The sequence below is a fragment of the Gymnoscopelus microlampas genome (genome assembly GCF_963454915.1).
Source record: "Gymnoscopelus microlampas genome assembly, chromosome: 5".
In the NCBI taxonomy this organism is placed as follows: Eukaryota; Metazoa; Chordata; class Actinopteri; order Myctophiformes; family Myctophidae; genus Gymnoscopelus; species Gymnoscopelus microlampas.
This window is the reverse complement of record NC_139942.1, coordinates 9,553,426-9,580,522: the sequence shown is the minus strand read 5'-3', so window position 1 is coordinate 9,580,522 and position 27,097 is coordinate 9,553,426. Positions and strand designations below refer to the sequence as shown.

The 27,097-nt window shown below is 44.2% G+C and overlaps 1 protein-coding gene across 1 annotated transcript in view; it reads right to left on the bottom strand.

The window, feature by feature from the left end:
- Window positions 1-23,272, bottom strand: part of LOC311044753 (uncharacterized protein) — a 66,118-nt gene extending 42,846 nt beyond the window's left edge. Inside the window, exon 1 of the mRNA XM_084056526.1 lies at window positions 23,154-23,272. Within this exon, the coding sequence (XP_083912652.1) occupies window positions 23,154-23,220 (67 nt within the window). The 5' untranslated portion in view covers window positions 23,221-23,272. The remainder of the gene's footprint in view (window positions 1-23,153) is intronic.
- Window positions 23,273-27,097: the final 3,825 nt, after the last annotated feature.

The following is a 27,097-nucleotide window of genomic DNA, read 5'->3' as shown; positions in this document are numbered from 1 at the left end:
CTCTGCAATTAGATACCAGACATACTGTAGCTACACAAGAGGTAAATAACTATAGCCACCATCAGCACGTGGAGATAAATCTACCCCTACCATCTGTCCATAAATAAATTACACGATATAATGCCAGTCTGCACTACAGACTGCTTTAAGCAAAGAATGATCCTATGCACATCCTTACAACATACTCGCATAAATGATGATTGGAATCCGAACGGACCCGTAGCCTATAATATTTAACACCAACTAGACGTGCACATTTATTAATCCTACGCTGTGATACTTGCATGCATTATTGCTGCTTACTCACATTTGCAAGTCACAAGCAAGTTCATAGCATATAATAATAATATCACCTGACAGGGGAGAGTTTCCCTGGTTGGACGTAGAGCGTGGAAGGGACACATTATTCCAACCAGTTCCTTTCCCCTCCAGCAGGTGCCCCGGCTGGCCCTACTGGCCAGGGGGACGCAGTATAGTGATCAGGATTACTGCATGTTTTTGTGAGGGTACCTACCCTAGGAGACACGGGGAGAACATGCAAACTCCACACAGAGAGGCCCTTTCACCAACCCCACCTAGGGTATGGGCACTGATGACGTGGAGGAGAGAACACGCCCCCAGTGCCCACAGCGTCCCCTGCGGGAATCGAACCCAGGAACTTCTAGCTGTGAGGCGACAGCGCTACCGACTGCGCAACCAACATATAATAATCTAATCAAATATAATACTTTAATTGCTGTAGCTTACTGTGATTACTTACCATCTTATGCCATTCAGCCTGATTGAAATTTATTTTACCACAGCAGACTACATAAAATGATAAATGTAGCTTATGCCACGATCAGCACGTGAATAAAATATCTCTGCCTGTGCCAGAAACGCCGGATGCTTGAGCAGAGACTTCAATTCCCAGGTTTCACCAGAAACAAAGCTTACCCCTTTATCCCATAACGTAATAGTTCATTCATTCCAGCCCAGCGCCATAACAGAACATCCTATAGATTAATGGTAAATCATTTTTAATGAGTTCTAGCAGTGGAGCATTAACACTTAAGCTGCAGCGCAAAAAAATATTCTTGAACACGACTCACAAGTTAGCTTCTCATCCGCCTGGGTAGAGAGGTGTTCGGTCATCAAATATAAGCCGCAAAACAACATCCGGTGGACAAGGCGGTACTCAGAATAAGAGTACCGCCTAAAGAAGCCACTGAACTATCCATGAATATATTAAACTATAAATTAAGCAAGATGCAGCCAACTGAGCATATCCGTGTTTTAACCAGTACATAAGATATTAATCTGAACATAAGCCAGAACAAGCAAAGAAACTCACAAAAGTGACGCCATGCCCTCTCTATATCCCTCCCTCTCTCTCTCTCTCTCCCTCCCTGCACCGCGAACGCCTTATTCCATGCAGTTGGGAAGCCCAACCATGGCAGTAGCACGTAACAGCCATATCAGCGCGCATCCATTTCTCTGTGAACGACAGATCGGTGATGCCATCTCTTGAGAGAGAAGCAAGCAGCCAGGTCTAGAAACCCAAATCTTGAGATAAAGTGAACTATTTTGAACAAATACACGCTAAACTGAGGACCATAACAGAACCCCAAGCTCATCGTTGTTTACGATAAGGAAACATAGCAACCCTTAAGCAACAATGTTGGTGAACTACCGTCAACCCATTGCCATAAAGAGAGTTCTGACACTAGCGTCAACTCCCATTGTAAGAATGGAATGCGGAAGTGCTCTGTCTATCTCAATGAAGCAGTCCCAATGTTTGGAACTATAGCCCAAGGAGCCCTTTTGCGACGAGATCAAGCGTGTCGTTACTCTATTTCTACACTCTCTAGTCGACCATACTGAGATCGATCAATGACGAACGCTACTGCTTTTGAGCTGAGCAAAGTGATTTTGCCATAATTTAATTAATGTTTTTACTAAGTAAATATAGTAATATCACATTTAGAACCAGTAGCACAGTAGCTGAGTAGCTACGATTAGTGCAGCACGGACAGCAACGCAGCAACGCAAATAACCATCAACCAAGGAACAACAACGCCGTATGACCACCTACATGAACAATATGAGACTATTCATGGTTAGTAGCATACGCAGGCAAGCGAAGGCAGCAGATACAGCAGGATCTCAGCAGCAGCGTCGGCACGTCAGCGCAGCGGGACAGCGCAACCAGAATGAACAGGTAGGCAGAGCAGTACTTATAACCCACCGACCAGGAGAAGAGTGCATGTGACTAGTCACCTGATCGGTTGGCACAATCCCTTGAGTTGACTGGCCTGAACTAGCTCCGTAAACTGCGCCTCATTTAGAATGATAAAAGAAAAAAAACAACATTATCACAAAGTGTCATGCGGGATTCGATGCGACTCCGCGGTGGACCAAAACATCCATGGTGTGGCGCTCAACCTGTCTCGCTATGAGACGTTAATGACTGATGTAGGAAATAATGTATTTGATCTTGTCAGGAACTGGTGTTAGGACCCAAGTGCAGGAACTCAAACTCAGAACTCAAACAAAGGCAGGAGATGAAGATCACATAAACTTAACTTTGTGAAAGACACAGGATAACAGTACTGTGCATACATGGAACATAAAACCTGACACTAACTTAAGATCCAGCACTGAACAAACACACAGACAGAGTCTAAATAGTCACTGGAGCTAATCACCCAACCAGGCTCAGCTGGTCCTCACAGGTGACTGCACTCAGGCCAATCAGAGTCTTTGCCTCAGGTAGAAGGGAGAGTAGGAGATTGGCTATAGGGAAATAGGAGCAGGGCAAGGAAAGACTGGTGATGCGAGGTTAGGAAGGGGCAGAGGCACACCCAGTGGCTAAACAGTCACATGATGGACACAATAGGGGCCGTGATCGTGACAGTACCTCCCCTCCACGGGACGGCTACCAGACGTTCCTCCAGTCCAATCAGGACAGGCTTCAGAATGACGGGGGTGGGATGCGGAGACCCTCGGACAGGCAGGGTAGGGTAGACACAAGCGGCAAGGCAGGGAAAGGGGCTGAAACCCCCCGGAGCGTTCTTCCACTGCCGGCCATGGGACATAGAAACAGGAGTCCAAATGGCAGGGGAAAGGGGCTAAAACCCCCCGGAGCTTTCTTCCACTGCCAATGGGAGACGGGAGCCGAAGGACAGGGAAAAAGTGGCCAGCAAGGGCTCTGGCACGGGTCATCATGGCGGCGCTCAAAGTGGGGCAGAGGGCACATGCTGGTCGGTCAGGGCAGGAGGGTAGGGCAGGGTCTCCAGGTCAGAGGAAGGCAGGAAGGACAACGTATGATGCTGGACAGCGATGACACGGACGTCACTTAGGGAGCATGGGGAGAAAATGGCCAAAGTGTGCTCTGTTCAGCGCTGGGAGTTCCGCTGGGCCCAATGATGGCTGGATCTTACTGTCAGGAACTGGTGTTAGGACCCAAGTGCAGGAACTCAAACTCAGAACTCAAACAAAGGCAGGAGATGAAGATCACATAAACTTAACTTTGTGAAAGACACAGGATAACAGTACTGTGCATACATGGAACATAAAACCTGACACTAACTTAAGATCCAGCACTGAACAAACACACAGACAGAGTCTAAATAGTCACTGGAGCTAATCACCCAACCAGGCTCAGCTGGTCCTCACAGGTGACTGCACTCAGGCCAATCAGAGTCTTTGCCTCAGGTAGAAGGGAGAGTAGGAGATTGGCTCAGGGGAAATAGACTGGTGATGCGAGGTTAGGAAGGGGCAGAGGCACACCCAGTGGCTAAACAGTCACATGATGGACACAATAGGGGCTGTGATCGTGATCGTCCAGGTGTGAACGTGGGATACAATATGACACAGACATGACTGGATCAACTGGTGACCTGTGGTTTTATAACAAATAATAATCAGACAAGGCAACACTGCAGACAGGGATAAAGGAGTGCGTAAGATTGGATTGGGGATAATGGCTAGCGCAGTCTTCTCTTAACACTTCCGTGACTAAGCAATCAATGGGACCGATTTTGAGAATTGAAAGTGGCTTAACTTCTCTCAGGAAGCTCTGAGAAAGTTCCCCTTTCATGACTTTTCCTAAATATATGTGTCAAACCATCTCCGTTTTTTTTTTTTTTTTTAAACTCATTATAAATATGAAATACATACCATGTATCCCATCCCAGCCGTTTTATTTCGGCTAAATTGATCGCTCTCCCCCTCTCTCCCCCTCCCTAGAGCACTTTACACCTCGAGACCCCCCACAGAGAAGCCCGCCGAGCGGCTGTAGAGAGCAGACTCTGCTGCGCTGCAAGTCGTATGTTGACATGTCTGCTTATTATAAGCGACTTTGGGCTTGTTTTTCCACGTCTTTCTATTATTATTATTATTATTATAATTATATATATAATTACATCATAATGGTAATAATGTTCTACTCCACTACAGCTCAGAAGCAAATCTTGTACTTACTCCAATACAATTATTTGAAAACTTTAGTTACTAGTTACTTTGCAGATATAAATATATTTCATACTTGAGATTAGAGCTTCATGCATGTCCTTTTGTAAATTATTTTTTATTAGGTAAATATTTATATGGAAAGGTCTAACCAGGGACTGGGGTTGCAAATTGGCCTCGGCTATAAACCCCATTATAAACCCCATTTATGATCCTGTACCTTGCCTGTAGACCTGTTCGCAATTTGGTGTTGGGGGAATTTCTCACCTGAACTGAGTCAGTGGGTCCCTAGACATGAAAAATCACGGAGGTGCTTGTCCGCCAGAGTGGCAGGAATGGCGCAATGGCCAAATCAAAAATGGCCGCCATCGACTATGATGAAAATCCAACTTTTTTGTTTCTGAATGTATTTACAAATGTAATACCTCCATTTAGACTAATTGTGGTGTGTGGAATTCATTTCTGATATTGTTATGACCATTCTGGGTGATTTTGACCTTGAAAGGTCATGGTCAAGGTAATTTTGTTATTCTGAAGACCTTGGCCATAACCTGGCCATTGTTAGGAGTAAAAACAGGTGCAATAAGGCTTATCCAACTAATTCTGACATTTAGAATTCCTTTATGGTATTGTTTTGACCATTAAGGATCATCTTGTCATTGAAATATCAATATCAATATCATTATTCAATAACAAATTTTTTTTTTAAAACACTTTTATTGTACTTTTTCCTTTTTTTTCTGTTTTTTTTTTTTTAACAAAAGACATGAACATGAAAAATGTTCCAATTCTAAATATCCCCCTTGGACTTTTATTTGATTTGGGTGCTTTAATTAGAAAATAAGACATGGAAATAAAAGTGATATACAAATAAAATCATAAGACAACATTTTTTTTTCTTTCTTTTTTCTCTTACAGTGCAGCATATATCTGTGCATGCAGGTTAGTGTGATGGGTTTTTACATGAAGGTTTTTCCTGTTTTCCATGGCAGAATATAATGCACGGAACTCCAGCAGCACGGCAGCCACATCGCCGAGTGTCACACTTGCATACTGTGAGCAGACTCGGTGGTAAGGGCTTCAGACATTTGGATGGCAGGAGTGTACCAAAGTGCTCCTCCCATCCATGTTTCATTGCCTCTAGTCTTGCCTCAGGTTCCTTGGCCGTCACAAGCAGGTGGCAAGCCCTATGCACCAGAAAAGCACCTCGTTTGATGTGACCTCTGATCACACTACTTGTGGGAGGGAGAGCATCAATTCCAGCACTGGCACTGGTATAGCTTTCTACCCTGAGGTCATCAAACGTCTCAGCAGTTGTACTTGACCTAGCCCCTGCCCAGACACGTACCAAGTACTTCTCTGCCAATGCTGTGTCTTGTTCTGTCAAGGTGTCTGCCTCTCCAAAGTTTGTTAAATATTGTACTGGGTCACACGTCATAGCTGCATGTTTGGTCCCCACCTTGCTCATGCAGTCTTCTCTAGTAGGATATGTGCCTTGATCACTGTCTTGGCTAGTGGTGCTCCAAGATGAGAGACTGCTTGATGCAGTGGAAGCATGCGCCGCTTCTCACCAGTGCCATACTGTTGCCAGATCTCCTTCATCCCCAGTGCTTGGAAGTATGGGATGTAGTACAGCAGTAATGCGAAGGTGTCTGTATCATTGAAGACTATGATAACTCTCTTGCTCTGTTTCACACGAACAGCCCAGTCCACATGCACCACCAATCTGGTATCAGCCTCCTCAATCCAGTTCAAGAGGTCTGGGATCTCTTCACCACCAGCTGTCTTTGCTGGGAGCACCTCATCTTCAGAGACAACAGAGCTGACAATGATGGTAGTATTGCCACAGGCTCGACTGCACACCATATCCCGAACTAGCAGCTGGACATTCCACTTGTTCTCCTCAGATGCCCAGAACTTGTCAAGTTGCTGAGGGATAGGTGTGTCTCTGTTCATGCCAATGATGTCGATTCCTGTTCTTGAGTCTGTGCGCCGCATGCGCTCCCCTTCCTTTAGAGACATCTCAATGTAGGAATCAAGTATGAGATGGATGAACGCTGGCTCTTCGCAGAGGGATAATGTTGAGCTGATGATGGTGTTGATGACAGCACCGAAAGTAGGGAATCGTGCTAGTGGCATCTGCCGTATTTTCGACATGAAGTCTACCACAACATGAGTGGCAAGAGTAGACTTTGGACTCCATTGGGTGAGGTCAAGTTCAGGCTCAATTTCACTGACAAGTTTTGACTTGTTGACATGAGCTGGAAGGTCACCTTCAAACAGGGGAGATGCTGAGAGCACATCATGACACCTGCCGGATGTTCATGCCCCGCTCCTTAGCAATGTCCATACTCCTATGTGCCTCGGCCATGTCTTTGGATGAGGCTAACTTCTGCTCCTTCAGAATGGTTGTTGGTGTCTTCTTCGGTTGCTCGTTGAACTGCGGTAGCTTCCGCTTTGGTATGGTTGTGCTCATTTTCTTGGTCTTCTCAACTAACCTTTCCTGTCTGTATGAGCTGTAGACACGCTCCCCATTTGTGAGACAGTTGAGCAAGCGTGGAGCGACCCCTCGGTCAACAGCTTGCTTTGTGAGCAGATTGTGCAGTGGCACAGGCACACTGACCATTATTGAGTATGGATTCTGACGCTCTAGCACAAAGTCCAGCAGCTTCGACACATTCCGGTTGAATTTAAGGCGCCGAGTGGTACTCAATGCATGCTGGAGATGGCTTTCTGTGTGTTTCATGGTGTTGTTGTTGGTGAGAAGGTTGAGGACATTGGTGATTGACCCAATCTCGTGGAACAAGAGCTCGAACTCTGCCACAGAATTGGCATTGTGTGTGGCTCCTACTACATAGTGACCTCCTGGACCCTTCGACACTCGCTGAATGGTCTGCTCAACCTTGATGTCACCTCCTACAGCGCAGAACCAGCCTGGTCGATCCTGAACAACCCACTGGCCTAGAGAGAAGCGCCGGTAGAGCTCAGGATGTGTGAACTCTAGCACTTTGATTTGTTCAAGATACCATGAGCCATGACGCAGGTAGTTTATGCAGTCACATTCTGCAAAGATTGGCATGGAGTCCTCGACAGTAGCCGCATGTAGATCCCAGTTTCCTTCTCTTTCAGAGACTACAGCAGAGACGTGCAGAGAGATTTGGAGAGGCAGGGGCTGGAATTTCAAAAGGGCATGTGTCCCGAAATTTTGCGGATATTCGTCGGATTCGGGTACTTTTTTACCCGTTTTTTGTTACTTTATTTCGGTTTTAGGGTTAGGTTATAGATATATTTTAAAAAAAAATTAAAACAACTTTTTTTTATAATTTTTTTATTGGTGGCTTTGGATAAAACATTGGTGGCTATAGCCACCGAAGCCCCCGCCTAACGACGCCACTTATTCTTCTGTATAATGAGTACTTTTACTTAAGTAAATAAATTGAGTACTTTTCCCACCACTGCTGCTGACACCGAGAGAGAGAGAGAGAGAGAGAGAGAGAGAGAGAGAGAGAGAGAGAGAGAGAGATATAGGCTCCTGCTTGACAAGTAATTTAACAGCTATATATATATATTTTTGGTCCATACATACCTAATCTGTCTCAAACAATTGGTCCGTGTTCTGCGTGCATTCACTGCGTTCAGTTGTGGCCTCAGTTAGGTTTCGATTGTGTATAATATACTTCGTTTGCCGGGCGGTATCGCGCACCCAAAAAATAGCCGATCCACAAGCTCACAATGCCTGGCGTTGCGACGCGTTGTGAGCTTGTAAATCAACTATAATTCTGCGCGAGCACTGCACGGCACGGGTCTCAATTAAGTAAGCTTTACTGCAGGTGCGCGCAGGGGTTTCTACAGTTTACAGTCAGAGGAGACAAGGGCACTTTTTACCGACAGACAAAAGGGCAGGGGCTCAAGCCCCCTTTGATGTCTATGTGTGCACGTGCATGGACTACAGCATTCTTGATGACGGCCACCAACTCTAGCCAAACTCCAAAGAATTGGCAGAGCTCTGACTTGGCTTCGCACTCCTTCTCAAACTCCAGAAAGTCCTGATTCAACTTCTCCAATTGTCCAATCAGGGCCTCAAACTGCTCTGGGCAACTTTGATTTGCAGCTAGCGTAGTGTGCAGTGCCTGTACCTGTGCTATCACTGGATATGCAGCTTTGTCCTTGTGGTGCCACAGGTGTAAAGTAAAACTCCAAATAAGAAAAAAGGAATACACAATACTTCAAAATCAAAGGAACACAAGAAAAAAGTAAAACATTATCTAAAACTACTAACAAATAACACTAGAAACACAACAGGAATACAGAACAGACACAGATCATGACATTAATTCCTACATAGTCTTATTTGCTAAATTCAACACCCAATTAGAATAAAAGTTAAAAGGTGATGTTTAGAATTACTTTTCTCATGTATGTCTTTTGCTGTAAATAAAACAAATTATTATGAAAAGCAATACAATAAAAGGCACAGTAAAGTACAAAATCGTAATTTAATTATTGAAAAATGACATTGACATTGATATTTCAATGACAAGATGATCCTTAATGGTCAAAACAATATCAGAAATGAATTCTAAATGTCAGAATTAGTTGGATAAGACTCATTGCACCTGTTTTTACTCCTAACAATGGCCAAGTTATGGCCAAGGTCTTCAGAATAACAAAATGACCTTGACCATGACCTTTCAAGGTCAAAATCACCCAGAATGGTCATAACAATATCAGAAATGAATTCCACACACCACAATTAGTCTAAATGGAGGTATTACATTTGTAAATACATTCAGAAACAAAAAAGTTGGATTTTCATCATAGTCGATGGCGGCCATTTTTGATTTGGCCATTGCGCCATTCCTGCCACTCTGGCGGACAAGCACCTCCGTGATTTTTCATGTCTAGGGACCCACTGACTCAGTTCAGGTGAGAAATTCCCCCAACACCAAATTGCGAACAGGTCTACAGGCAAGGTACAGGATCAAGGTTTCATGCCTCACTGTTTTGTCAGGGCACAACGCATGCAGTAACATTTTCATAGACCTGACTGCTTATTTCTCTCGCAAAATTTGGCAGCCCAATGCTGCGCCAACAGTTCTGATCTACAAGCAGAGGTCAGGCAGCGACTGTTTTATGTTTGTAGATCAGATATTTAGCGCAGGAATGAGCACATTTGCAGAGATGCTCATAGGCCTGCGTCCTGCGTCTCTGACGCACCATATTGAAAAAGGACGCATTCACGGCACCCTCGTTGCGTCCATGGGACGCACTACAATTTAGCGGAAATTACCGCGGATTTGAAGGCCATCCGTGGATTTCAAAGCCGTCCGCGGATTACAAGGCATAGTGCAGGAAACAAGAAAAATCTCGGTAAAACACCGCCGTATGGAGAAGTATTCTCACTCTGTCTCAGGGCATTGCGAGCTGCTGCTAGAGGGAGAGAGTGAAAGTGCTGCGCAACAGCCCAACTTCAAAGCAAGTTAACGATGGCTCGTTGACCCCAATTTGACCACTAGGCAATCAACACTGAACAGCACTAATTAATGGCAGCTGTGATTCTTGTGTCTGTCCGTGCAGCCAGATATCAAATAATTCCCTGTAGAGCAGGGGTCTTCAGTGTTTTCAGGCCAAGGACCCCCTAGTTGAGAGAGAGATGAAGCAGGGACCCCCTCTATATTGTATAAAATTGTGTTTCAGATAAACTTTTGCTGCTCTTTTTCCCCTCTACACACCTATAACTCCAAAAATAGCAGATCTACAAGCTCACAAGTGTGAGCTTGTAGATCTGCTATTTTTGGCTAAAGTTCTCCTCAGAAAAGGGATACTAGGATTCAAGTGGTTAATGTAAAAAAAAAAAATCAAGTACTACAAGTACTACAAGTACTAGTTGTCGGATTTGGAATTGTGTACTTTTCTTTCAGATACATGTTCTACATGAATATAACCATATAAGATGAAACACGAGTTAAACGCTGTGCATTTTTGTGGGACCCATAAAATGTCCCTGGGACCCATCTAAAAGACCACCCTTGCATCCCAGGACCCATTGCATTGAAAACCTAGCAACATCACTGCATTTGTGGAACATAGCGATGTGTTCTCTTGTTGCGCTGACATGGGGAGGAGAGGGACAGAGAGAGACGGGACAGAGAGAGACAGGACAGGAGACGCTTCTGTCAGCGTGGACAGCTGATAGAAGCGGCGGAAAAAGATCAAATCTACAAGCATACAGCTTGTCACGCAGCAACTGTGTTGTGCTTGTAGATCAGATATTTTGCGCAGGATTGGACACATGTGGAAACATACCAACGTGTTGCGCTGTTGTCAGAAAGTGATGATAGAAGGAGACGCTTTTACACTTAGGCATAATAGGCAAATAATGTGAATAGTATTATTATGAATAATACTAATATTGGTTTGTCAAGAGATATCCAGTGTTTTGGACAATGGAGATAGTCACGTAATTAGGCAGTGGCTTCAGCGTTTATATAGGCTCCATGTTTCCCTCAAGAGTTTAATGTGACGCTACAGATTGCACTATTTTATACGCTTTTTTTTATATAAAGATTTTACATACAGAATCTGCAGTTACCATTACAACTAAATTACTATGTTATAATGTTTCTGCCTGCCATAATATGTGAGTGAGCTAACTGACTGAGCAGAGTGCAATTGAATGGCTATTTAAAAGACAATGGAACCCCCCACTGTGTGGGTGAGAAGGTGTCAGCTAGTCTGGAGCACAGAGGTGAGACAGGAACCAATAGGGGAGCTTGATTTCTTGATCAAAAAGACCGTTTTGCAGGCTGTGTGTTGGATAATGAAACCCCAGTCATGCCAGTGCTAAAGCTAATGGCATCTGGCAAGGTTTTATCATTGTAACGCCCAAACCACACCTATGCATAATGTAACGGGTAGTGCAGGTGTCCCAGAATAGCAACTTTTGCGGGGTAACGCCCCTTGTCTAGTCCTAAATCCTATATTGGTGGCTTTAGCCACTTCGGCCCGGAATAGGGCCCATAGAGCAAAGTGGAATTGTTCGTTGCTGCATAACGATGTGCAGAGCATAAAACAGCACCACCTGCTGTAGGTCCTACAGTGTGTTAAGCACCACCAGATCAAATGGTGTCCTCACTGTTTATTACTGCAGTTACCTATGCAATGTTGTGCATTTCTAAAGTTCTGATCATTACTTGCTTATTTGTTTGGAACACCATCAATTTATGTGTGAGCACATGAGACAAAAGCAATTTATGGACCTATCTGATATAGACAGTTCAGTTGCTGTTCTGTTTTTATTAGGCTATTGTGCATTTGTCAGACTTCATACAAGAGTTTGTGTTTCATGGTGTGACTATACCAACATCATTGACTTGTTTCTACAGCTATTAAATGATCAGTTTATTTATATTTGTTATAAAACCACGGGTCACCAGTTGATGCAGTCATGTCTGTGTCATGTTGTATCCCACGTTCACACCTGGACAGATATGCGATCAAATACATTATTTCCTGCATGTCTTGACTGTTTCATATAAGTAAGATTCCACAAACAGTGGGATGGATATGTAATGGTATATTATTGATATAACAACATTAAGCATTGAAAAAGTGAGCCCCGTTCCTGAAACAACATCGATCCTTGGAGGTGTGGGTTGGGAGTGTAATGATTAACAAGGCAAGCCACTGAGGCTGGTGCTAAGATGGGCTATTCGGGCTGTATTAGAATGTGACAACGCCCCCCGCCCCAACTCTTCTAATGTAGAGCAAAAGAAGCCAAGCCCAGTCGGGGCCCTACAGGACGAGGCCACTACGATCTAGTGGCAAAAGCTGGTGCGCGGCGACGTCGGGGACGGTTACGCCCCGCTGCTCCGACAGCCCGCTGCTCCGACAGCCGGAATCCGGGCTCAAAAAGGCTGGAAAAAGAGCAGATCCACAAGCCTGTAAAAGCCTGTTGTCGTGGGGCGCAATACCGCCCTCCCCGGTCCATGGTCCCCATCAGGGGTCCATGGACCACCTCCGTGCCCAGGGACGGTGGCTCCCGGGGCGGGTAGAGCGGGCGAGTGTGCACCCGGCAGTGTGCCGTGAGGCCTTGGGCTCCCTGGCCCTTCCCCTGTGTGAAGGGGGAAGTCAAGAGAAAAGCCGACTGGTGCCATAGGATAGCTAGGGACCATGCCCAGGAAGAGGCGTCTTCCCTGGGTAGTGGTGGGGGCCGCGGGCCCCCGAAATCATGGTTCTTTGAAAAAAAATTAAACATTTTCCCAGTGTCCACATGGGCTCCAGAGGTCCCCGGGGACCCCCTGGAGGACCCCCGGCCGAAAATCTCAACTTTTTTTGGCTTGTCGATCTGCTCTTTTTCGGGCCAAAAGGGCCGGTACCTCCCGGTCCGTGGGTCGCCCGAGGCCGGCGGAGGGCTCGTGGCCCCCAGCGGCCACTGGTGCCAGAGGGTAGCCAGGGACCGTGCCAGGGACCGTGCCCGGGCGCGAGGCACCATCCTGGGGGCGTCCCCGTGCCACACAGGGCCATGGTTCCTGGAGGTTTCGGAAAAAAGTCTAGATTTTTCCAGTCCAGAGGTCCCTCGGTGCCGTGGGCACCCAGCCTCTCCCCTGCGTGAAATCTCGCTCGGGGGGGCAATCGGCCACTGGTGCCAGAGGATAGCTAGGGCTGGCCCCCGCCTCCCTCCTGTGAAAAAGTCTCCCGGTCGGGATGCCCACTTGCTCCAGAACGTAGCTATGGAGCTTGGCCGTGGCGATACCCGAGGCGAGGCTCTGTCTGGGGCAGCGGCGCGGGCCGCCTTGCCCAGGATCTCCGCATCGTACCTCCCTGTCCCCTCCCCATGGCCCAGGAGGGGTCCGGCTCGTCCCTGCCTCCCTCCTGTGAAAAAGTCTCCCGGTCGAGACGCCCACTCGCTCCAGAGCGTAGCTATGGAGCTTGGCCGCGGCGAAGCCCGGCACGAGGCTCCGTCTCGGGGCTGCCCGGGTGGGCCGAGCGGCGATGGCCATGGGTCCCTTTCCCCCCTCCCCGACAGGTGGGAAAGAACCATGAATTTGGAGGCCACGGTGGCCATCGGGCTTATGGGAAGACAAGAGGCCTACGCTCGGGCACGGCCGGGCTGACGGGCACCCTGGAGGTCCTCGGCGAGCCTGGGAAGACCTGGGCTCTGCCGTGGCCCCCTCCTTTGAAAATCTCTCCCGGGCCAACGGGCAACTTGCCCCAGCCTGGATATATGGAACCGGCGTGCGGACGCCAGAGGGCGGCAGGCGAGGGAGAGGCCTCCGCTCGGGCATGGCCGGGCGGACGGGCACCCTGGAGGTCCTCGACGAGCCTGGGAAGACCTGGGCTCTGTCATGGCCCCCTCCTTTGAAAATCTTTCCTGGGCCAACGAGCAACTTGTCCCAGCCCGGATATATGGAACCGGCGTGCGGACGCCAGAGGCACCGCTTTGGTGACTCTGGATAAACTCGGGCCGATTCGCCCGCCCTCCGCGGCGGCAACGTGTCATTCGAGTGTCTGCCCTATCAACTTTCGATGATACGCAACGTGCTTACCATGGTGACCACGGGTAACGGGGAATCAGGGTTCGATCCCGGAGAGGGAGCCTGAGAAACAGCTACCACATCCAAGGAAGGCAGCAGGCGCGCAAATTACCCACTCCCGGCACGGTGAGGTAGTGACGAAAAATAGCATTCCAGGACTCTTTGGAGGCCCTCTAATAAGAATGAGTGGACTTTAAATCCTTTGACGAGGAGCCATTGGAGGGCGAGTCTGGTGCCAGCAGCCGCGGTAATTTCAGCTCCAAAAGCGTATCTCAAAGTTGCTGCAGTTAAAAAGCTCCTAGTTGGATCTCGGGATCGAGCTGACGGTCCGACGCCAGTCGAGCCACCGTCCGTCCCTGTCCGGAGCGTTTACTTTACTTAGACGGAACGATATCTGGGCGCCGAGGACTCTCGGCTGGCCTCGCGTAGCCCGGGCCTCGTGCCCGGTGCGGAGGGCCGTTCGTGACTGGGCCAGGGGGTCGCCGAAAGATGGCGGCCCCCCTCCGCACGCTCACTTCATGTTTGTAAACAACATGGTGCCAAATGACTTAGCCAAATGACAAGTAACAAGCTGAGCGCGGCCCTTTACTTAACAGAATAAAGAACGATGCATTGAATTAAATAGAAGGTATCCAAATTAATGGAACAGTAGCCAAGGTGTCCACGTACGACATACGGACGACGTAACTGCCTTCATAAAAAAACAAAATGAACTTGAATTTGTTAGAGAACACTTTCGCCTCTATGAGCAAGCCGTGGGGGATAAGTTAGATGAGGCGAAAACGGAGGCTGTATGGATAGGAGAGGAGAATGAGAAGCCAGACTTGCTCATGGATGTGAAAGAGGAAATGAAAATCCTTGGAATATTTTTTTAGCAACAACTGTGTACAGAAAAACTGTGACAGAAAAGAAACGGAGATTCAAGAAGAAATAGATAAATGGAAAGTTAGGGACACAACCTATAAGTCAAGAATAGGGATAGTGAAAACATTTGCTTTGTCTAAATTGGTGTTTCTGGCTACAATATTTCCCCCACCTGAGACATGTATAAAAAGAATAAATAAGATGTGTGTACGTTTGATATGGGGCAACAACCGTGAGGTGACGAAACGAGCCCTCATGTACAAGAGCACTTTAGAGGGAGGACTTGGCGCACTGGATGTTGGCAACAAATTGTTAATTGCATTGTTTTTAAATGTGGCTAGGGGCATTCTGTGTGGAGCAACCTGGGTGGGAGACCCCCAAAAGTGGGAGAAGCATAGGGGCAGGGGCAGATTGTTGCTGCCATACTATAAATTGACCTACGGGGATTTCACGACTAAACACAACACTTTGAATATTAACTGCTGCACCTAGTCAAATAAAATAATCTATAATTTAATAAGCGATGCCTTATATAGAGGACTTGTGAATATTAAAGATTAGATTGCTCACAGGAACACAGTAAACGCCTGGTAAGTGCTTGAATAGCGGCCTTGTAGTGACTTTGAACGGGCCTTACGGGGGCAATGCAAGATGATGTGGCTAACAGTACATGGAAGACTCCCTGTGAGAGGAGTAGTTAATTAAATGAGTTGCTTCGTGAGAACCACGGAATGCCCTATGCCAGACAGAGTACACATACAGTATAGAGACAATAGAGGTCTTCAATAGGGGGTCCGCGCTGGACCCGAAGCCCCCCCCCCCCCCTTGGCGTCCCTGCGCGGAGGTACTGCAGGGGGTCCGCGAAATTGTTGTTGATTAAAAAAAACATTTTTTTTTTTAATGTCAATTTGTCTTTAAACATAACATGACATATTTCAATAGATTTACATTTACAACCAGCACATCTATATAAACTTTCAGATTTCAAATATAAAGTGCTTCCCCCCCGGCCACGGATGTTACAAGTTAAAATGTACAGGTCTAAGTAGCCTACCTGTATCCTCCGTATTGTTAAATTAAAAGTTTTTTAATCCGATCGCCGGCCATTTTCTCCAAATCTTCTCCATATGCTTCCAAATATGTGCCCCTATCGGTTGGGAGGTGTATTGCACCCTGATACATTACTAAAAAAGAAAAAGGAAATGGCCGGTGATCGGATTAATTGTATTTTATTGAACAATACGGAAGATACGGGTACTTAGACATGTGAGCTATCCGTGGCCGTGGGGTCAGCACTTTATATTTGAAATCTGAATGTTTATGTAGACGTACTGGTTGTAAATGTAACATTTTCAAAAAAAAGGAACAAGTATCACGATGACCCAATTGTGACAGACGAGCGTCATGTGAACCATGGCTACTACTGGGACAACCTGTGCGTATAGGAGCAGGCAACAATTTCTTTCATGTTTATACATATAAAACACCATTTTACATAAATATACAATATATGTGGTAACCCCCCCTACCCTATGAGGTAGGGGGTCCCTGCTCCATCACCCCATCAGTTTGGGGGTCCCTGGCCTGAAAAGGTTGAAGACCCCTGCAATAGGACATTTACTAATAGACTGCAACCGGTCTAAACAGAGTAAAATGTATGACATGGGGGTCAAGGTGCCATGCAACAGAAATATTTTGTATGCCAAAAGGAGGAGAGCTGTCGACCTAAAAAGAACGCACCCAAAATGTTATTGGCCCGAGATCACACTGGTCACTTAATAAAGTCTATATGAAATATACTATGTAAAGCCTTATGAAATATATAAATATTATATTTCCAGGTAATGTTTTGAGGGGTTTATGAAATGTATGATGTTGATATTGCCATGATGTTTATGAAATGTGAGATCGTTATTACCTTGTCATGTATTGGTAGCACTTTACAATAACGACCTGTTATAAATCATCTATTAACATTTATAAGCAGTTTGTAAATGATTAATAAACATGAACAAACTGTTTATTGACATTTGTAAGTGTGTAACTAAACATTTACAAACTGTTTAAACATCATTTATATGTTATTATTAAGACATTAGCAAATAGTAAACTAATCATGAATAAACCATTTATATACGTTTGTAAAGGATTAATAAATCATTTGTAACTAAAATTATACACTATTTATATGCTATTTGTAGATAAGTTACTAATCATTTACAAGCTATCTATATGCCTTTGTAAATTATTCTAAAATGTATAATAACATTGTAGAATCTTTAAACATGAACATTTGTAAATGTTTACTACATAATGTATAACCAACGCTAAAAATCTTTTATACACTATTAGTAATTAGTTAACTATTGATGAGTAAGCCATGTGTAAATTATTATTTAAACATTTATAACTAAATGTATATAACATGTATAAGCAATCTGTAGATAAAGAAGTAATCATAGACAAGCTGTTTGTAGAACATTTATAAATCATCTTATCATTATTTAATCTTGATTTTAGCTATCACAAAATAAGGTTTAGGAATGTATTTATAAATGTCTGTTAATGTGACCGAAGTGTTTGTTCATGTTTAACATATGCTTTGCAAAACATTCCTTAAATATCTATAAAGCATTAGTAGATGTTATTAAGAGCCCTAATGTAAAGTGATGACTATTCATTATTTACAAATGTTTGTTAAATATGAACAAACATGGAGGCGACATTAACAAATGCTTGTAAATAATGAATAGTCATCACTTTACATTAGGGCTCTTAATAACATCTACAAATGGTTAATAGATATTTAAGGAATGTTTTGTAAAGCATATGATAACCATAAACAAACATTGAGGTCACCTTAACTGACAGTTACTCACTGGACGGTCCGCCACACTTTTTTCTACACCTCTCCCGTTTAGCGGAGAGTGTGGCGGTGTAGAAGGGGTCTCCCCGAACGTGTGCGTATGTCACAAGTGTTGGCATCCCCAGCCGTCTCCGGTCCAGTGTCCACTATTGTCTGAAAACAGCACTTTTCTGACCTCTGATCTCACTGGACGGTCCGCCACACTTTTTTCTACACCTCTCCCACATAGCGGAGAGTGTGGCGGTGTAGAGGGGGTCTCCCCGAATGCGTGCGTATGTCACAAGTGTTGGCATCCCCAGCCGTCTCCGGTCCAGTGTCCAATTTCTATAGGCTATGCACTCCTTTGAACAGCATTTATCCATTTAGATACATTTTGAATGTTTAAAAAAACATTTTTGTTACACAGAAACATAATATGTGTTGTATAGTTTCGTTTAAATGCTTAATTCATGGTTTTAATGTGCAAATGAACCGTTTTTCAATGGTTTTCAATGGCTTCTTTTTACTCTAGACTAGAGGATACTCTTATGAAGAGATCATCAACCGGAAGTCTTATTTCTGATAAGTTATTTCTGCTCACGGAACACAGCTACACCAGAGCAGATCACTGAGCAGTAATACATTACAGCAAAACACTCCTGGAAAGGGTGCGTTTGGTTTATTATTCCTGTAAGCTCGATTGTTTTGAGGTGCACTAGCATAGGTTGATTAAAATCCACCAACATTCTAAAAAAAAATGTAGTTGACAGACACATTATTAGGATAGTTTGTTTGAGGATGAACTATAGTCTTGTTTAATTACATTTCAAACAAAAGTATGTGATATTGAGATTTTGTGGTAAAAAAAACATCTGTGGAACATACATCATGCATTTGGTTTTATTTTGCTATAAATTATATCAACTGCTTTAATTTAAAAGAAAAGTAACTGTTGAGGACAGGTTGATATTGATTTTCTTTTATTTTTTTGCATATTTGTAATATATAATGTAATTTAAAAAAAAGTAGCCTAATTGTTGAGTTTGAAACTGATATTGAAGTTTTGACGTTAACACATTATTACCATTTGATTTAAATAAATCATTTTCTATGCATGATATCATGTGCTTGTAATTTCTACACCATACTGTACAGGCATAACTAAATTGAATGCATGTGTTCAGGGATGCATGAATGAGGAAAACTGATGAGATGAAGGTTGGGGTTCCGGCAAGAACTTTAAGCCACTTTCACCCCAGGTGAGCTATCAAATTAATGTAATGTAAATCTGGCCCTGTGGGGCGGAGTTTGAGGTGGGGGCTCGTCATTTCTCCCAGGGGCTCGATCGAGGAAGCACTCACAGGATCGGCGCCTTTGATAGTCTTGATACAAGGCTAATAAAAGCTAGCATCTACCATCATCAAACTGAAGCCTCTCAAGAGATTCTCAGTGCCCCTCTTTAAAAGGGGTCGACCTCCCATTATTCCGACGTCCCAACTGTCCGACAAACTTTATGTAGCCCCCACAGTCAAAATAGCCAGTAGCGCCGTGCAACAGACCTGCCAATCGGGCTCAGCCCTATTGGCATGACTGGTAACACCCCATCCGCACTGCCAGCGATGCGATGCGACGCGACGCGAGCGATGAAATCTCATTAAAATGCATGTTTTTCAATGAGACCGTCATGACCTACCGCGAGCGACAACGAACCGTGCAGCGACGTCGTCCACCCCTCCTATTTTCGCTCGCAGGGTCTCTATTTGAGCGAGGTTTCGCGGATGTGCCCCGGCCCCAAACACTTTTTATTGTTTTTTATTTATTAATTAAATGCTTTATTAACAGATTTGTAAACAGTAGCCTACAGAGGTAGGATTTTACAATGGTTGTTAAAAGGATAACACAAAAAAACCTAAAGGAACTTGTTTCCATTGTGGACCTGGTTGAGATCTGCACACTGCTTTGTCATAGAGTGAAAAAAATAAGTGCTTTGTGCCTGTTCGATATACATCTATAGTATAGGCTATTCTTTTTTATTGTCAGATGTTTTATAAAGAGTAGGAACTTGGATTTTCAAATACCTAGTGGACGGACAACACATCAGCTACTGCACATCACTTTGTTCTTCATATTTGAGGATTGTTCTAAACACAGTAGGCTAGTGAGACCCTCATTACTTCATATTTTATTTATAGCCTATAAAGTTCAACAACCACCATCAAACATTATAGGCTACAGTGAGTGAAAAAAGCTCCACTATTCAGTGGTGGAAGAAGTAGTCAGATATCATAACATATCATTTACTAAACAATGTGAAGAAATAGGCTACTCTGTTACAACAAGTAAAAGGCCAATGTTCAGTAAAAGTACAAAAGTATTGGCATCAAAATATACTTAAAGTACCTAAAGTAAAAGAAAGTACTAAAATGTTTGAAAATAGGTTGCAGGCCAGATCTACAAGCTCACAATGCATGGTGATACATTGTGAGCTTATAGATCGGCTATTTTCAAATAGCCTATGTATAAAATTGGGCTAAAGTGGTTAATGTATGTTTTAACTAAAGTTTTCAAATAATTGTGTAGTGGAGTATAAGTAGGAATATTTGCCTCTGAGAGTAGTGGAGAAGTAAAAGTATTGAAACTTGGAAATACTCCAGTAAAGTAAAAATAACTCAAAATTGTATTTGAAGGACAACTTTGTTTTTTTACAACCAAGGTTTATATTTTAGCTTGTAATTAAAGTAAATAAAAGATGAGTGTTATTTTCTTTTTCTATAGTTTTAGCAATTTTCGCATTCTGTCCGGTGGCTATAAATATGCCTTTTTTACACAATAAAAAAGGTCCGGTCTTTGATGGCCAGATGTGAGTTATTGGGGGCTAGAAGAGCTACTGTAAATAATAATAAAGAAAATGCAGGGTTATTGTGTAAAAAAATACATATAGCCACCGGACAGAATGCCCCCGCCCACTGTAAAAAAGATCGCGAAAATTGCTTTTATTTACTTTAATTACAATCTAAAACATAAACCTTGGTTGTAAAAAAACAAAGTTGTCCTTTAAGTAGGCCTGCCCTATAGTACTTGAGTACATGTAGGCTACTAGTTACTTTCCACTTCCACCACAGCCGCATTTATTTATTGCTTCTTCGGGAATTGTCCTGAAAATGTGGGATACATAGGCTACGTTTCCTAATGAAAATGTAAAATTCCTGATGAACTTCTAACTGATCGAAACGTTGACAGCAATACATAAATAGCGGAGAAAATAAATAGCTTTTTCTATGAGTGTGCGCTTATTTTTTACAGTTCATCAAATAGATGAACTGTTGTTTGTCCTGCACCTGCGGCCTGCGGGACTCTTTTCATACAGTGAGTGAGACCCTCACTTCATTTAGGCCACGTTTATTTCAGTCAAACAGGCAAACATAGTGATAGAGGTTGTTTAAGAAGAATTTAAGTGTTGTGTTTGTGCATGATGCTAGGCTACTTGCGTAGACTATCATGTGCAGCATGTGGAGAAAAGAATATCTGAAGGAGACCGTGTGTGTGTGTGTGTGTGTGTGTGTGTGTGTGTGTGTGTGTGTGTGTGTGTGTGTGTGTGTGTGTGCGCACGCGCCGCACTGTAGCTTATTCCTTTCCACAAGTCCGCTCCTATTATTTATTCATTTAATAGCAGTGGTGGAAAGTAACATATACTCAAGTACAATTATGAGGTATTTGCACTTTACATGAGTATTTACAATTTCCAATACTTTTACTTCTACTCCACTACATCTCAGAGTCAGAGGCAAATATTGTAGCCTATTTTGCTCCACTACAATTATTTGAAAACTTTAGTTACTAGTTACTTTGTAGATTTTGATTATCATTACAAAACATACATTAACCACTTCAGCCCTACATACATTTTAGCTATTTGAAAATAGCAGATAAAGTGATGCAAGGCATTGTGAGCTTGTTGATCTGCTATTATTTATAGATTTAGTATAATATTTTTATACATTGAGTAACTTGAAATGGGATATTCTGCACCATGAGTAGCTACTTTCTACTTTTGGTAGCCTACTTTAACCTACATTTTGATACCAATACTTTTGTACTTTTACTCAAGTACATTTTTTATTCCGGACTTTTGCTTGTAAGGGCGCGCTCCCACCGCACTTTTATTTTACCTCTGGGGCAGAATCTGCCAATGCTTTGTCAATGCAAATGCGTGGATTCACGCAAGAGCAGATTTTTCCGCTTGTCGCGCAGACCTTGCGTTTATCCGCTCTGCACGAAGAAGCATAAATCTGCTGGAGGCAGGAGCTGATTTTCCCCCTCTGTCCAATCGGGTGAGTCGAAGGTGGACCGTCCCAAGACTCAGGAAGCAATGGTGCTCTCAGTGGACCAACTGGTTGTAGCTGTTGCATCTCACCCAGTACTTTATGATTTGTGCACTTGGGGTTCGTACATCTACATACACATTCAGATTTAAAATATAAAGTGCTTACCCTATGGCCACGGATTTTACAATCATGTACGGGTCCTCAGAAGTACCCGTATCTTCCGTATTGTTCAATAAAAAGCATTTTAATCCTATTGGTGGCCATTTCCCCATAGAGTTATAATGTACTAACAGTGCAATACACCTCTCAACCGCTAGGGTCGCGCAGTTGAAAGCATACGGAGAAAATGACCACTGATTGGATTAAAATGCTTTTTATTGATATACATTTAATACGGAAGATACGGATACTTATGAGGGCCCGTACATGATTGTAACATCCGTGGCCATGGGGTAAGTACTTTATATTTGAAATCTGAATGTGTATGTAGATGTACGAACCCCAAGTGTGAAAGTGCAAAGACATTTTTTGTCTAGTGGCTAGTGTCTAGTGGCGGTGCGAGCTACTGGGACGGTCTTGAATGTGAGTGACAGGTGCGTCACAGCGTTTTTTTAGAATCCGCTGGCTGCAAAAAAATGTGGCCGCGCACACCCTGCGTTTAACAGCGGCCAGCCAACTTTTGGTGAGAGCGCGCCCTAACAGAGTATTTCTACATCGCAGTATTGATACTTTTACTCAAGTCCAAAAATATAGTACTTTTCCCACCATTAATATGATTGGTTAATGCTACGTCGCAACGCGATGGATCATGGCCGACGCTCCATATCGCCCCAAATGAGGACGGTTTATCGCGCGACGTCGCCGTCAGAACGCTCGCTCGCTGGCAGTGCGGATGAGGTGTCACACGTCGGACTGGGGAGTGGGATCCACGGGTTCAATCCCAGCTCACTGCGTTCCACTACATTTAGGTTGAGAGTGAGGAGGGGTTGCGTAGGTTAGGTTTAGAGAGATAGGGTTAGTTAAACATCCTAGAACTCCATGTTGCCACTCCCTTCCCTGTCCGGAGCTCAAGTTCAAGAATAACACACTTTTATAGCCTAAGTTGTATATTACTGTATAACTTAACCTTACCTGGGACGTTGCCTGTGTTGTAGCAGCTGCTCCATAGCACTAGAAAAATATGGAAATAAATCCGCATATTGAGTTCACACTAAAGCCAATGGCCTTAAGACACTAGAAGGACAAAGAAGATGTATTACTTCTGTACCGTAGTCTACTTTCGTTTTCATATATAACATTTACATCTTGTCCCAGCTACAGCTAGAGGTCACTGTGGCTTGATCTATTATTGTGTTTTATGTCTGTTTTACTCATGCATTTCTAACTAAACTGCGTACAAGATATGTTATTTTCATGTGATGTACAGTGGTGTTGTCTGAAGTGCTCTGTGTGAGCAACCCACTTCAAATGTATCACATTTAGCACAAAAAAAAATCTGATTATGAATAGCTTGTTGCCTAGTAATTAATAGCTACTGGTTATTTTTGTTCTTTTATACTTGTTCACGTTTGAGAAAAGCTGAGGAGGAGGATTCAGATTCAGATTCCTTTATTAGCCATTGTGTAATACACATAGGAATTTGCTTTGGCAATTACATTGTTGTGTTTCTCTTTTTTCACATATAACATAAATGTCAACAAACACAAAACAACACCGTGCAAGAAAATAGATAAATATAAAGTGCCATAGTGTTCAGTAGTGCAATGTCATTGCCAGTGTCAAGTTTCAGTGACCCTTGGGGGCGGGGGAGGAGGGAAGCCAGACTCATTGAGCAGCCTGGCAGCTGAGGGAAAGAAGCTGAGTCTGTGGCGTGCTGTGGTGGCCTTCAGCAGCCGCATCCTTCTCCCAGAGCAGTGGCGGACGCAGGATCTCTTTATGAGTAAGGCCAGGCAAATACGTGGTAGGCCGGGGGGGGGTCGCCGCAGATAGACAGCTGGAGAGTTGAATAACCTCCTCTTCAAATAACCAGATTTATTTACCAAAGTATGTAGGAGACCTACATGTTTATGTTTTAGCTTAGACACGGGTAGCCTACAAGTTGGTAGATGATTGGTAAATTATTAACCATGACAAAGACTTTTATTTTGTACTTTCTTGAACCACAAGCATATCGCTGCACCAGTCAGATGTAGGCTACATGAGAGAGAAAAGGGGGGGGAACCACTTGATACACAAAACAAAGCTGGCAATGTATTGCTAATATCCAGGGATGCTTTGTTTGGCTACAGAGTGCAAAGCACTACATTTAGCCAGTGAGAATTGCAGTGTATATAGTGCGCTCGGAAAGGTTTCTTTTAGGAGCGCTTTGTGATGCACCGTGCAGTCAAATCCGCGGTGTCAATAAATTCCACTGCCCGCTCTTTGATGAGTCCTCCATCCTCCATGAATCGAATACAAACTGCAACTAGTTCCCGTTTGGAAAGCGGGAAATCTTTATACGCGAGTAAGCCTATTGCAAAATATTGTCCAATGTCCACTGAGTTCAGCCTTTATTTTACCAAGCAGGACTGATGCTGCAGCCTCAAGCAGCTTGTCCTGAAAGTGGTTTAGGCGGTCGCGGTGGCTACCGTTCGTTTAGGCGTCCTCGCGTCGATGAGTTTGCTCTGGACAAACCTTTTTTTACGCTGGTGCCATTGCTGCCTCTCTGCTGTCTCAAGAATCAAAAATGAAGAGAACGAGGCCAGGACATGTGTGTGGTGTTTATATTGTGCGCTTATGTCATGACGTAGAAAGCCGGTTCTGTGAATGAGGGACACAGACAGACACATTTCACACTCGAGTGTGAAATGGGTTTCTGAGAATACACATTGGCTCAATTGCTCAAAAGACCCAACGATATTCATAGTAAATACACAAAAAGCTGTCTGGCGGAGGGAAGGCACAGTGTATTCTAGGTAAGGCACGGGCCTGACTTGGCCTACAGTGCGTCCGCCCCTGTCCCAGAGGGGAGCAGGGTGAGGAGGCCGTGGCCAGGGTGGGAGGGGTCAGCCATGATCTTTCTTGCCCTCCTCAGCACCCTGGAGTCATGTAGGGACTTGAGGGAGGGCAGGGGACGGCCGATCACCCTCTCAGCGGAACGAATCACCCGCTGCAGCTTGACGAGATCTTTTGCAGCTGCAGCGGGGAACCAGGTGATGATGGAGTGGGTGAGGATGGACTCGATGATGGCCGTATAAAAACGGGTTATCATAGCCCTTGACAGTCTGTACTTCCTCAGCTGCCGGAGGAAGAACAGTCTCTGCTGTGCCTTTTTCAGTAGGGCCATGATGTTCAGTTCCCACTTCAGGTCCTGGGAGATGGTAATGCCCAGGAATAACAGGCCCACGTCATTGATTTAAAATGTAGTTTAAACGACGTCAGTGACAAGTTGACAACGACAAAACATCTAGCCTTATGTTCCTGTTTAACATTTCACCGCTAGAGGTCACTGTGGAATCACACTTAGATACCTGAGTCACCCACAAAAATGAAGAAGTTTATTTGTCACTCATACATAATAGGTAATAGGCTACTGGTTGACAGGTGGGATTTCTCAAAAATGTGAATGTAAAAGTTGGAAACCTGACTATTCAACATAATTCAAGGGTGCTGAATCTGAGGTTCCCAAGCAAAATCTTTAGTTTTTAACCTTCTAGTTTGCACAACAAAATGGCTACCAATTTTGAACAATTTTTTCAATAATTCTATAACAAGGCAAGTCAAGGCAAGTCAGTTCTGACTCATAAAGTGTCCTCATCTTTCTTAGGGTCAGAATGGGTTGAATGGTAACAGCCCAACTCACTCCAAAACCAACTCACTCCAAATCGAGCTCAACTCACTCCAGATGTGACGGTGGCCAGGCTGTCACATGTAACTTTGCCACTTCTTTTCAGAATGCTGACCTTTTCCAATAAGTAATTTATCATCCACATTTAAGCTCACAACAATAAAATATAGAGTGCACAATAAAGTGCGGGGTGCGTAATTATTGTGAGGATAATAATGGTGATTCTACTGCAAGACTACGCCACCCTTTTATTTAAGAGGTAGGGTCCTCTATAACAATGTCTTAGGCTATTCACAGGTTCAGTTTTGCCCAGGTAAGAACAACACTTTACAACATCCCACAAGAGAATTGGACGGACACAGGTTTGTATAAAAAGGTAACGGATTTTATTAAGCTAAAACATTGGCATCTATAAGCCTTAAAACTGAAAAACATAAACACAATATAACACTACACTAAAACCCTCAACCTCCTAATGCGCCCACTAACTAACTAAAATACAGGAATACAGACAATCACAAAATACTTAAAACAAACAGGGCTTGTGCAACCTATAGCAAATAAATAATGAATTTAGCGTTAAAGTGCCAACTATTACTGAAGCAGTAAAGTGCCAAGTGCCAATTCAAATGCTATATCATATACTCATCACGGTTCAATGCAAAAGGTGGGAATGTCCTTGTATGGGGTTTAACTGGAGCGGGGGTTTAGGCCAAGAATCACTGTCTCTTCTTGTCTTCGTGCGTATTGCCTGCAATCATAGAAACTAGAACCAGTTCATCTGTTCAGGTATATTTCACATATGGGGTTTAGGACCGTGGGTTTGTAAAGGTAACGTTGCATAGAAGAACACTTACTCGCAAGCCAGACAGGTGTCTGGCTATGAGTGTATGAAGCGCGCAACGTTATCGCCAACTGGACCTCTCCTCCGTTCCTGGGTTCGTCTGTCTGTCCTCCCCGTCTCTGCTGCTACTGCGCCGTCTGCTCACCGTCCGCTGCTGGTGCCTTGGTACGTGCCGCGATCGCTGTATTCTCCACCTCTGCTCCGTGGTATGTCTGCTCCTCCTGTGCACAACCGTCCCTTCTGGCTGTCACTTCCACACTGCCCCTGTGTGCCTGTCTCTCTCCTGTTCGAATGGCCCGCGCCTACTTTTGTATTTGTGGCGGCCACACCCTACTCCGCCCTCATTTGCTCTGCCACCAGCGTGACCTGGGGACATTGGCCGTCTGGAGTCACAAGGTCAATGTC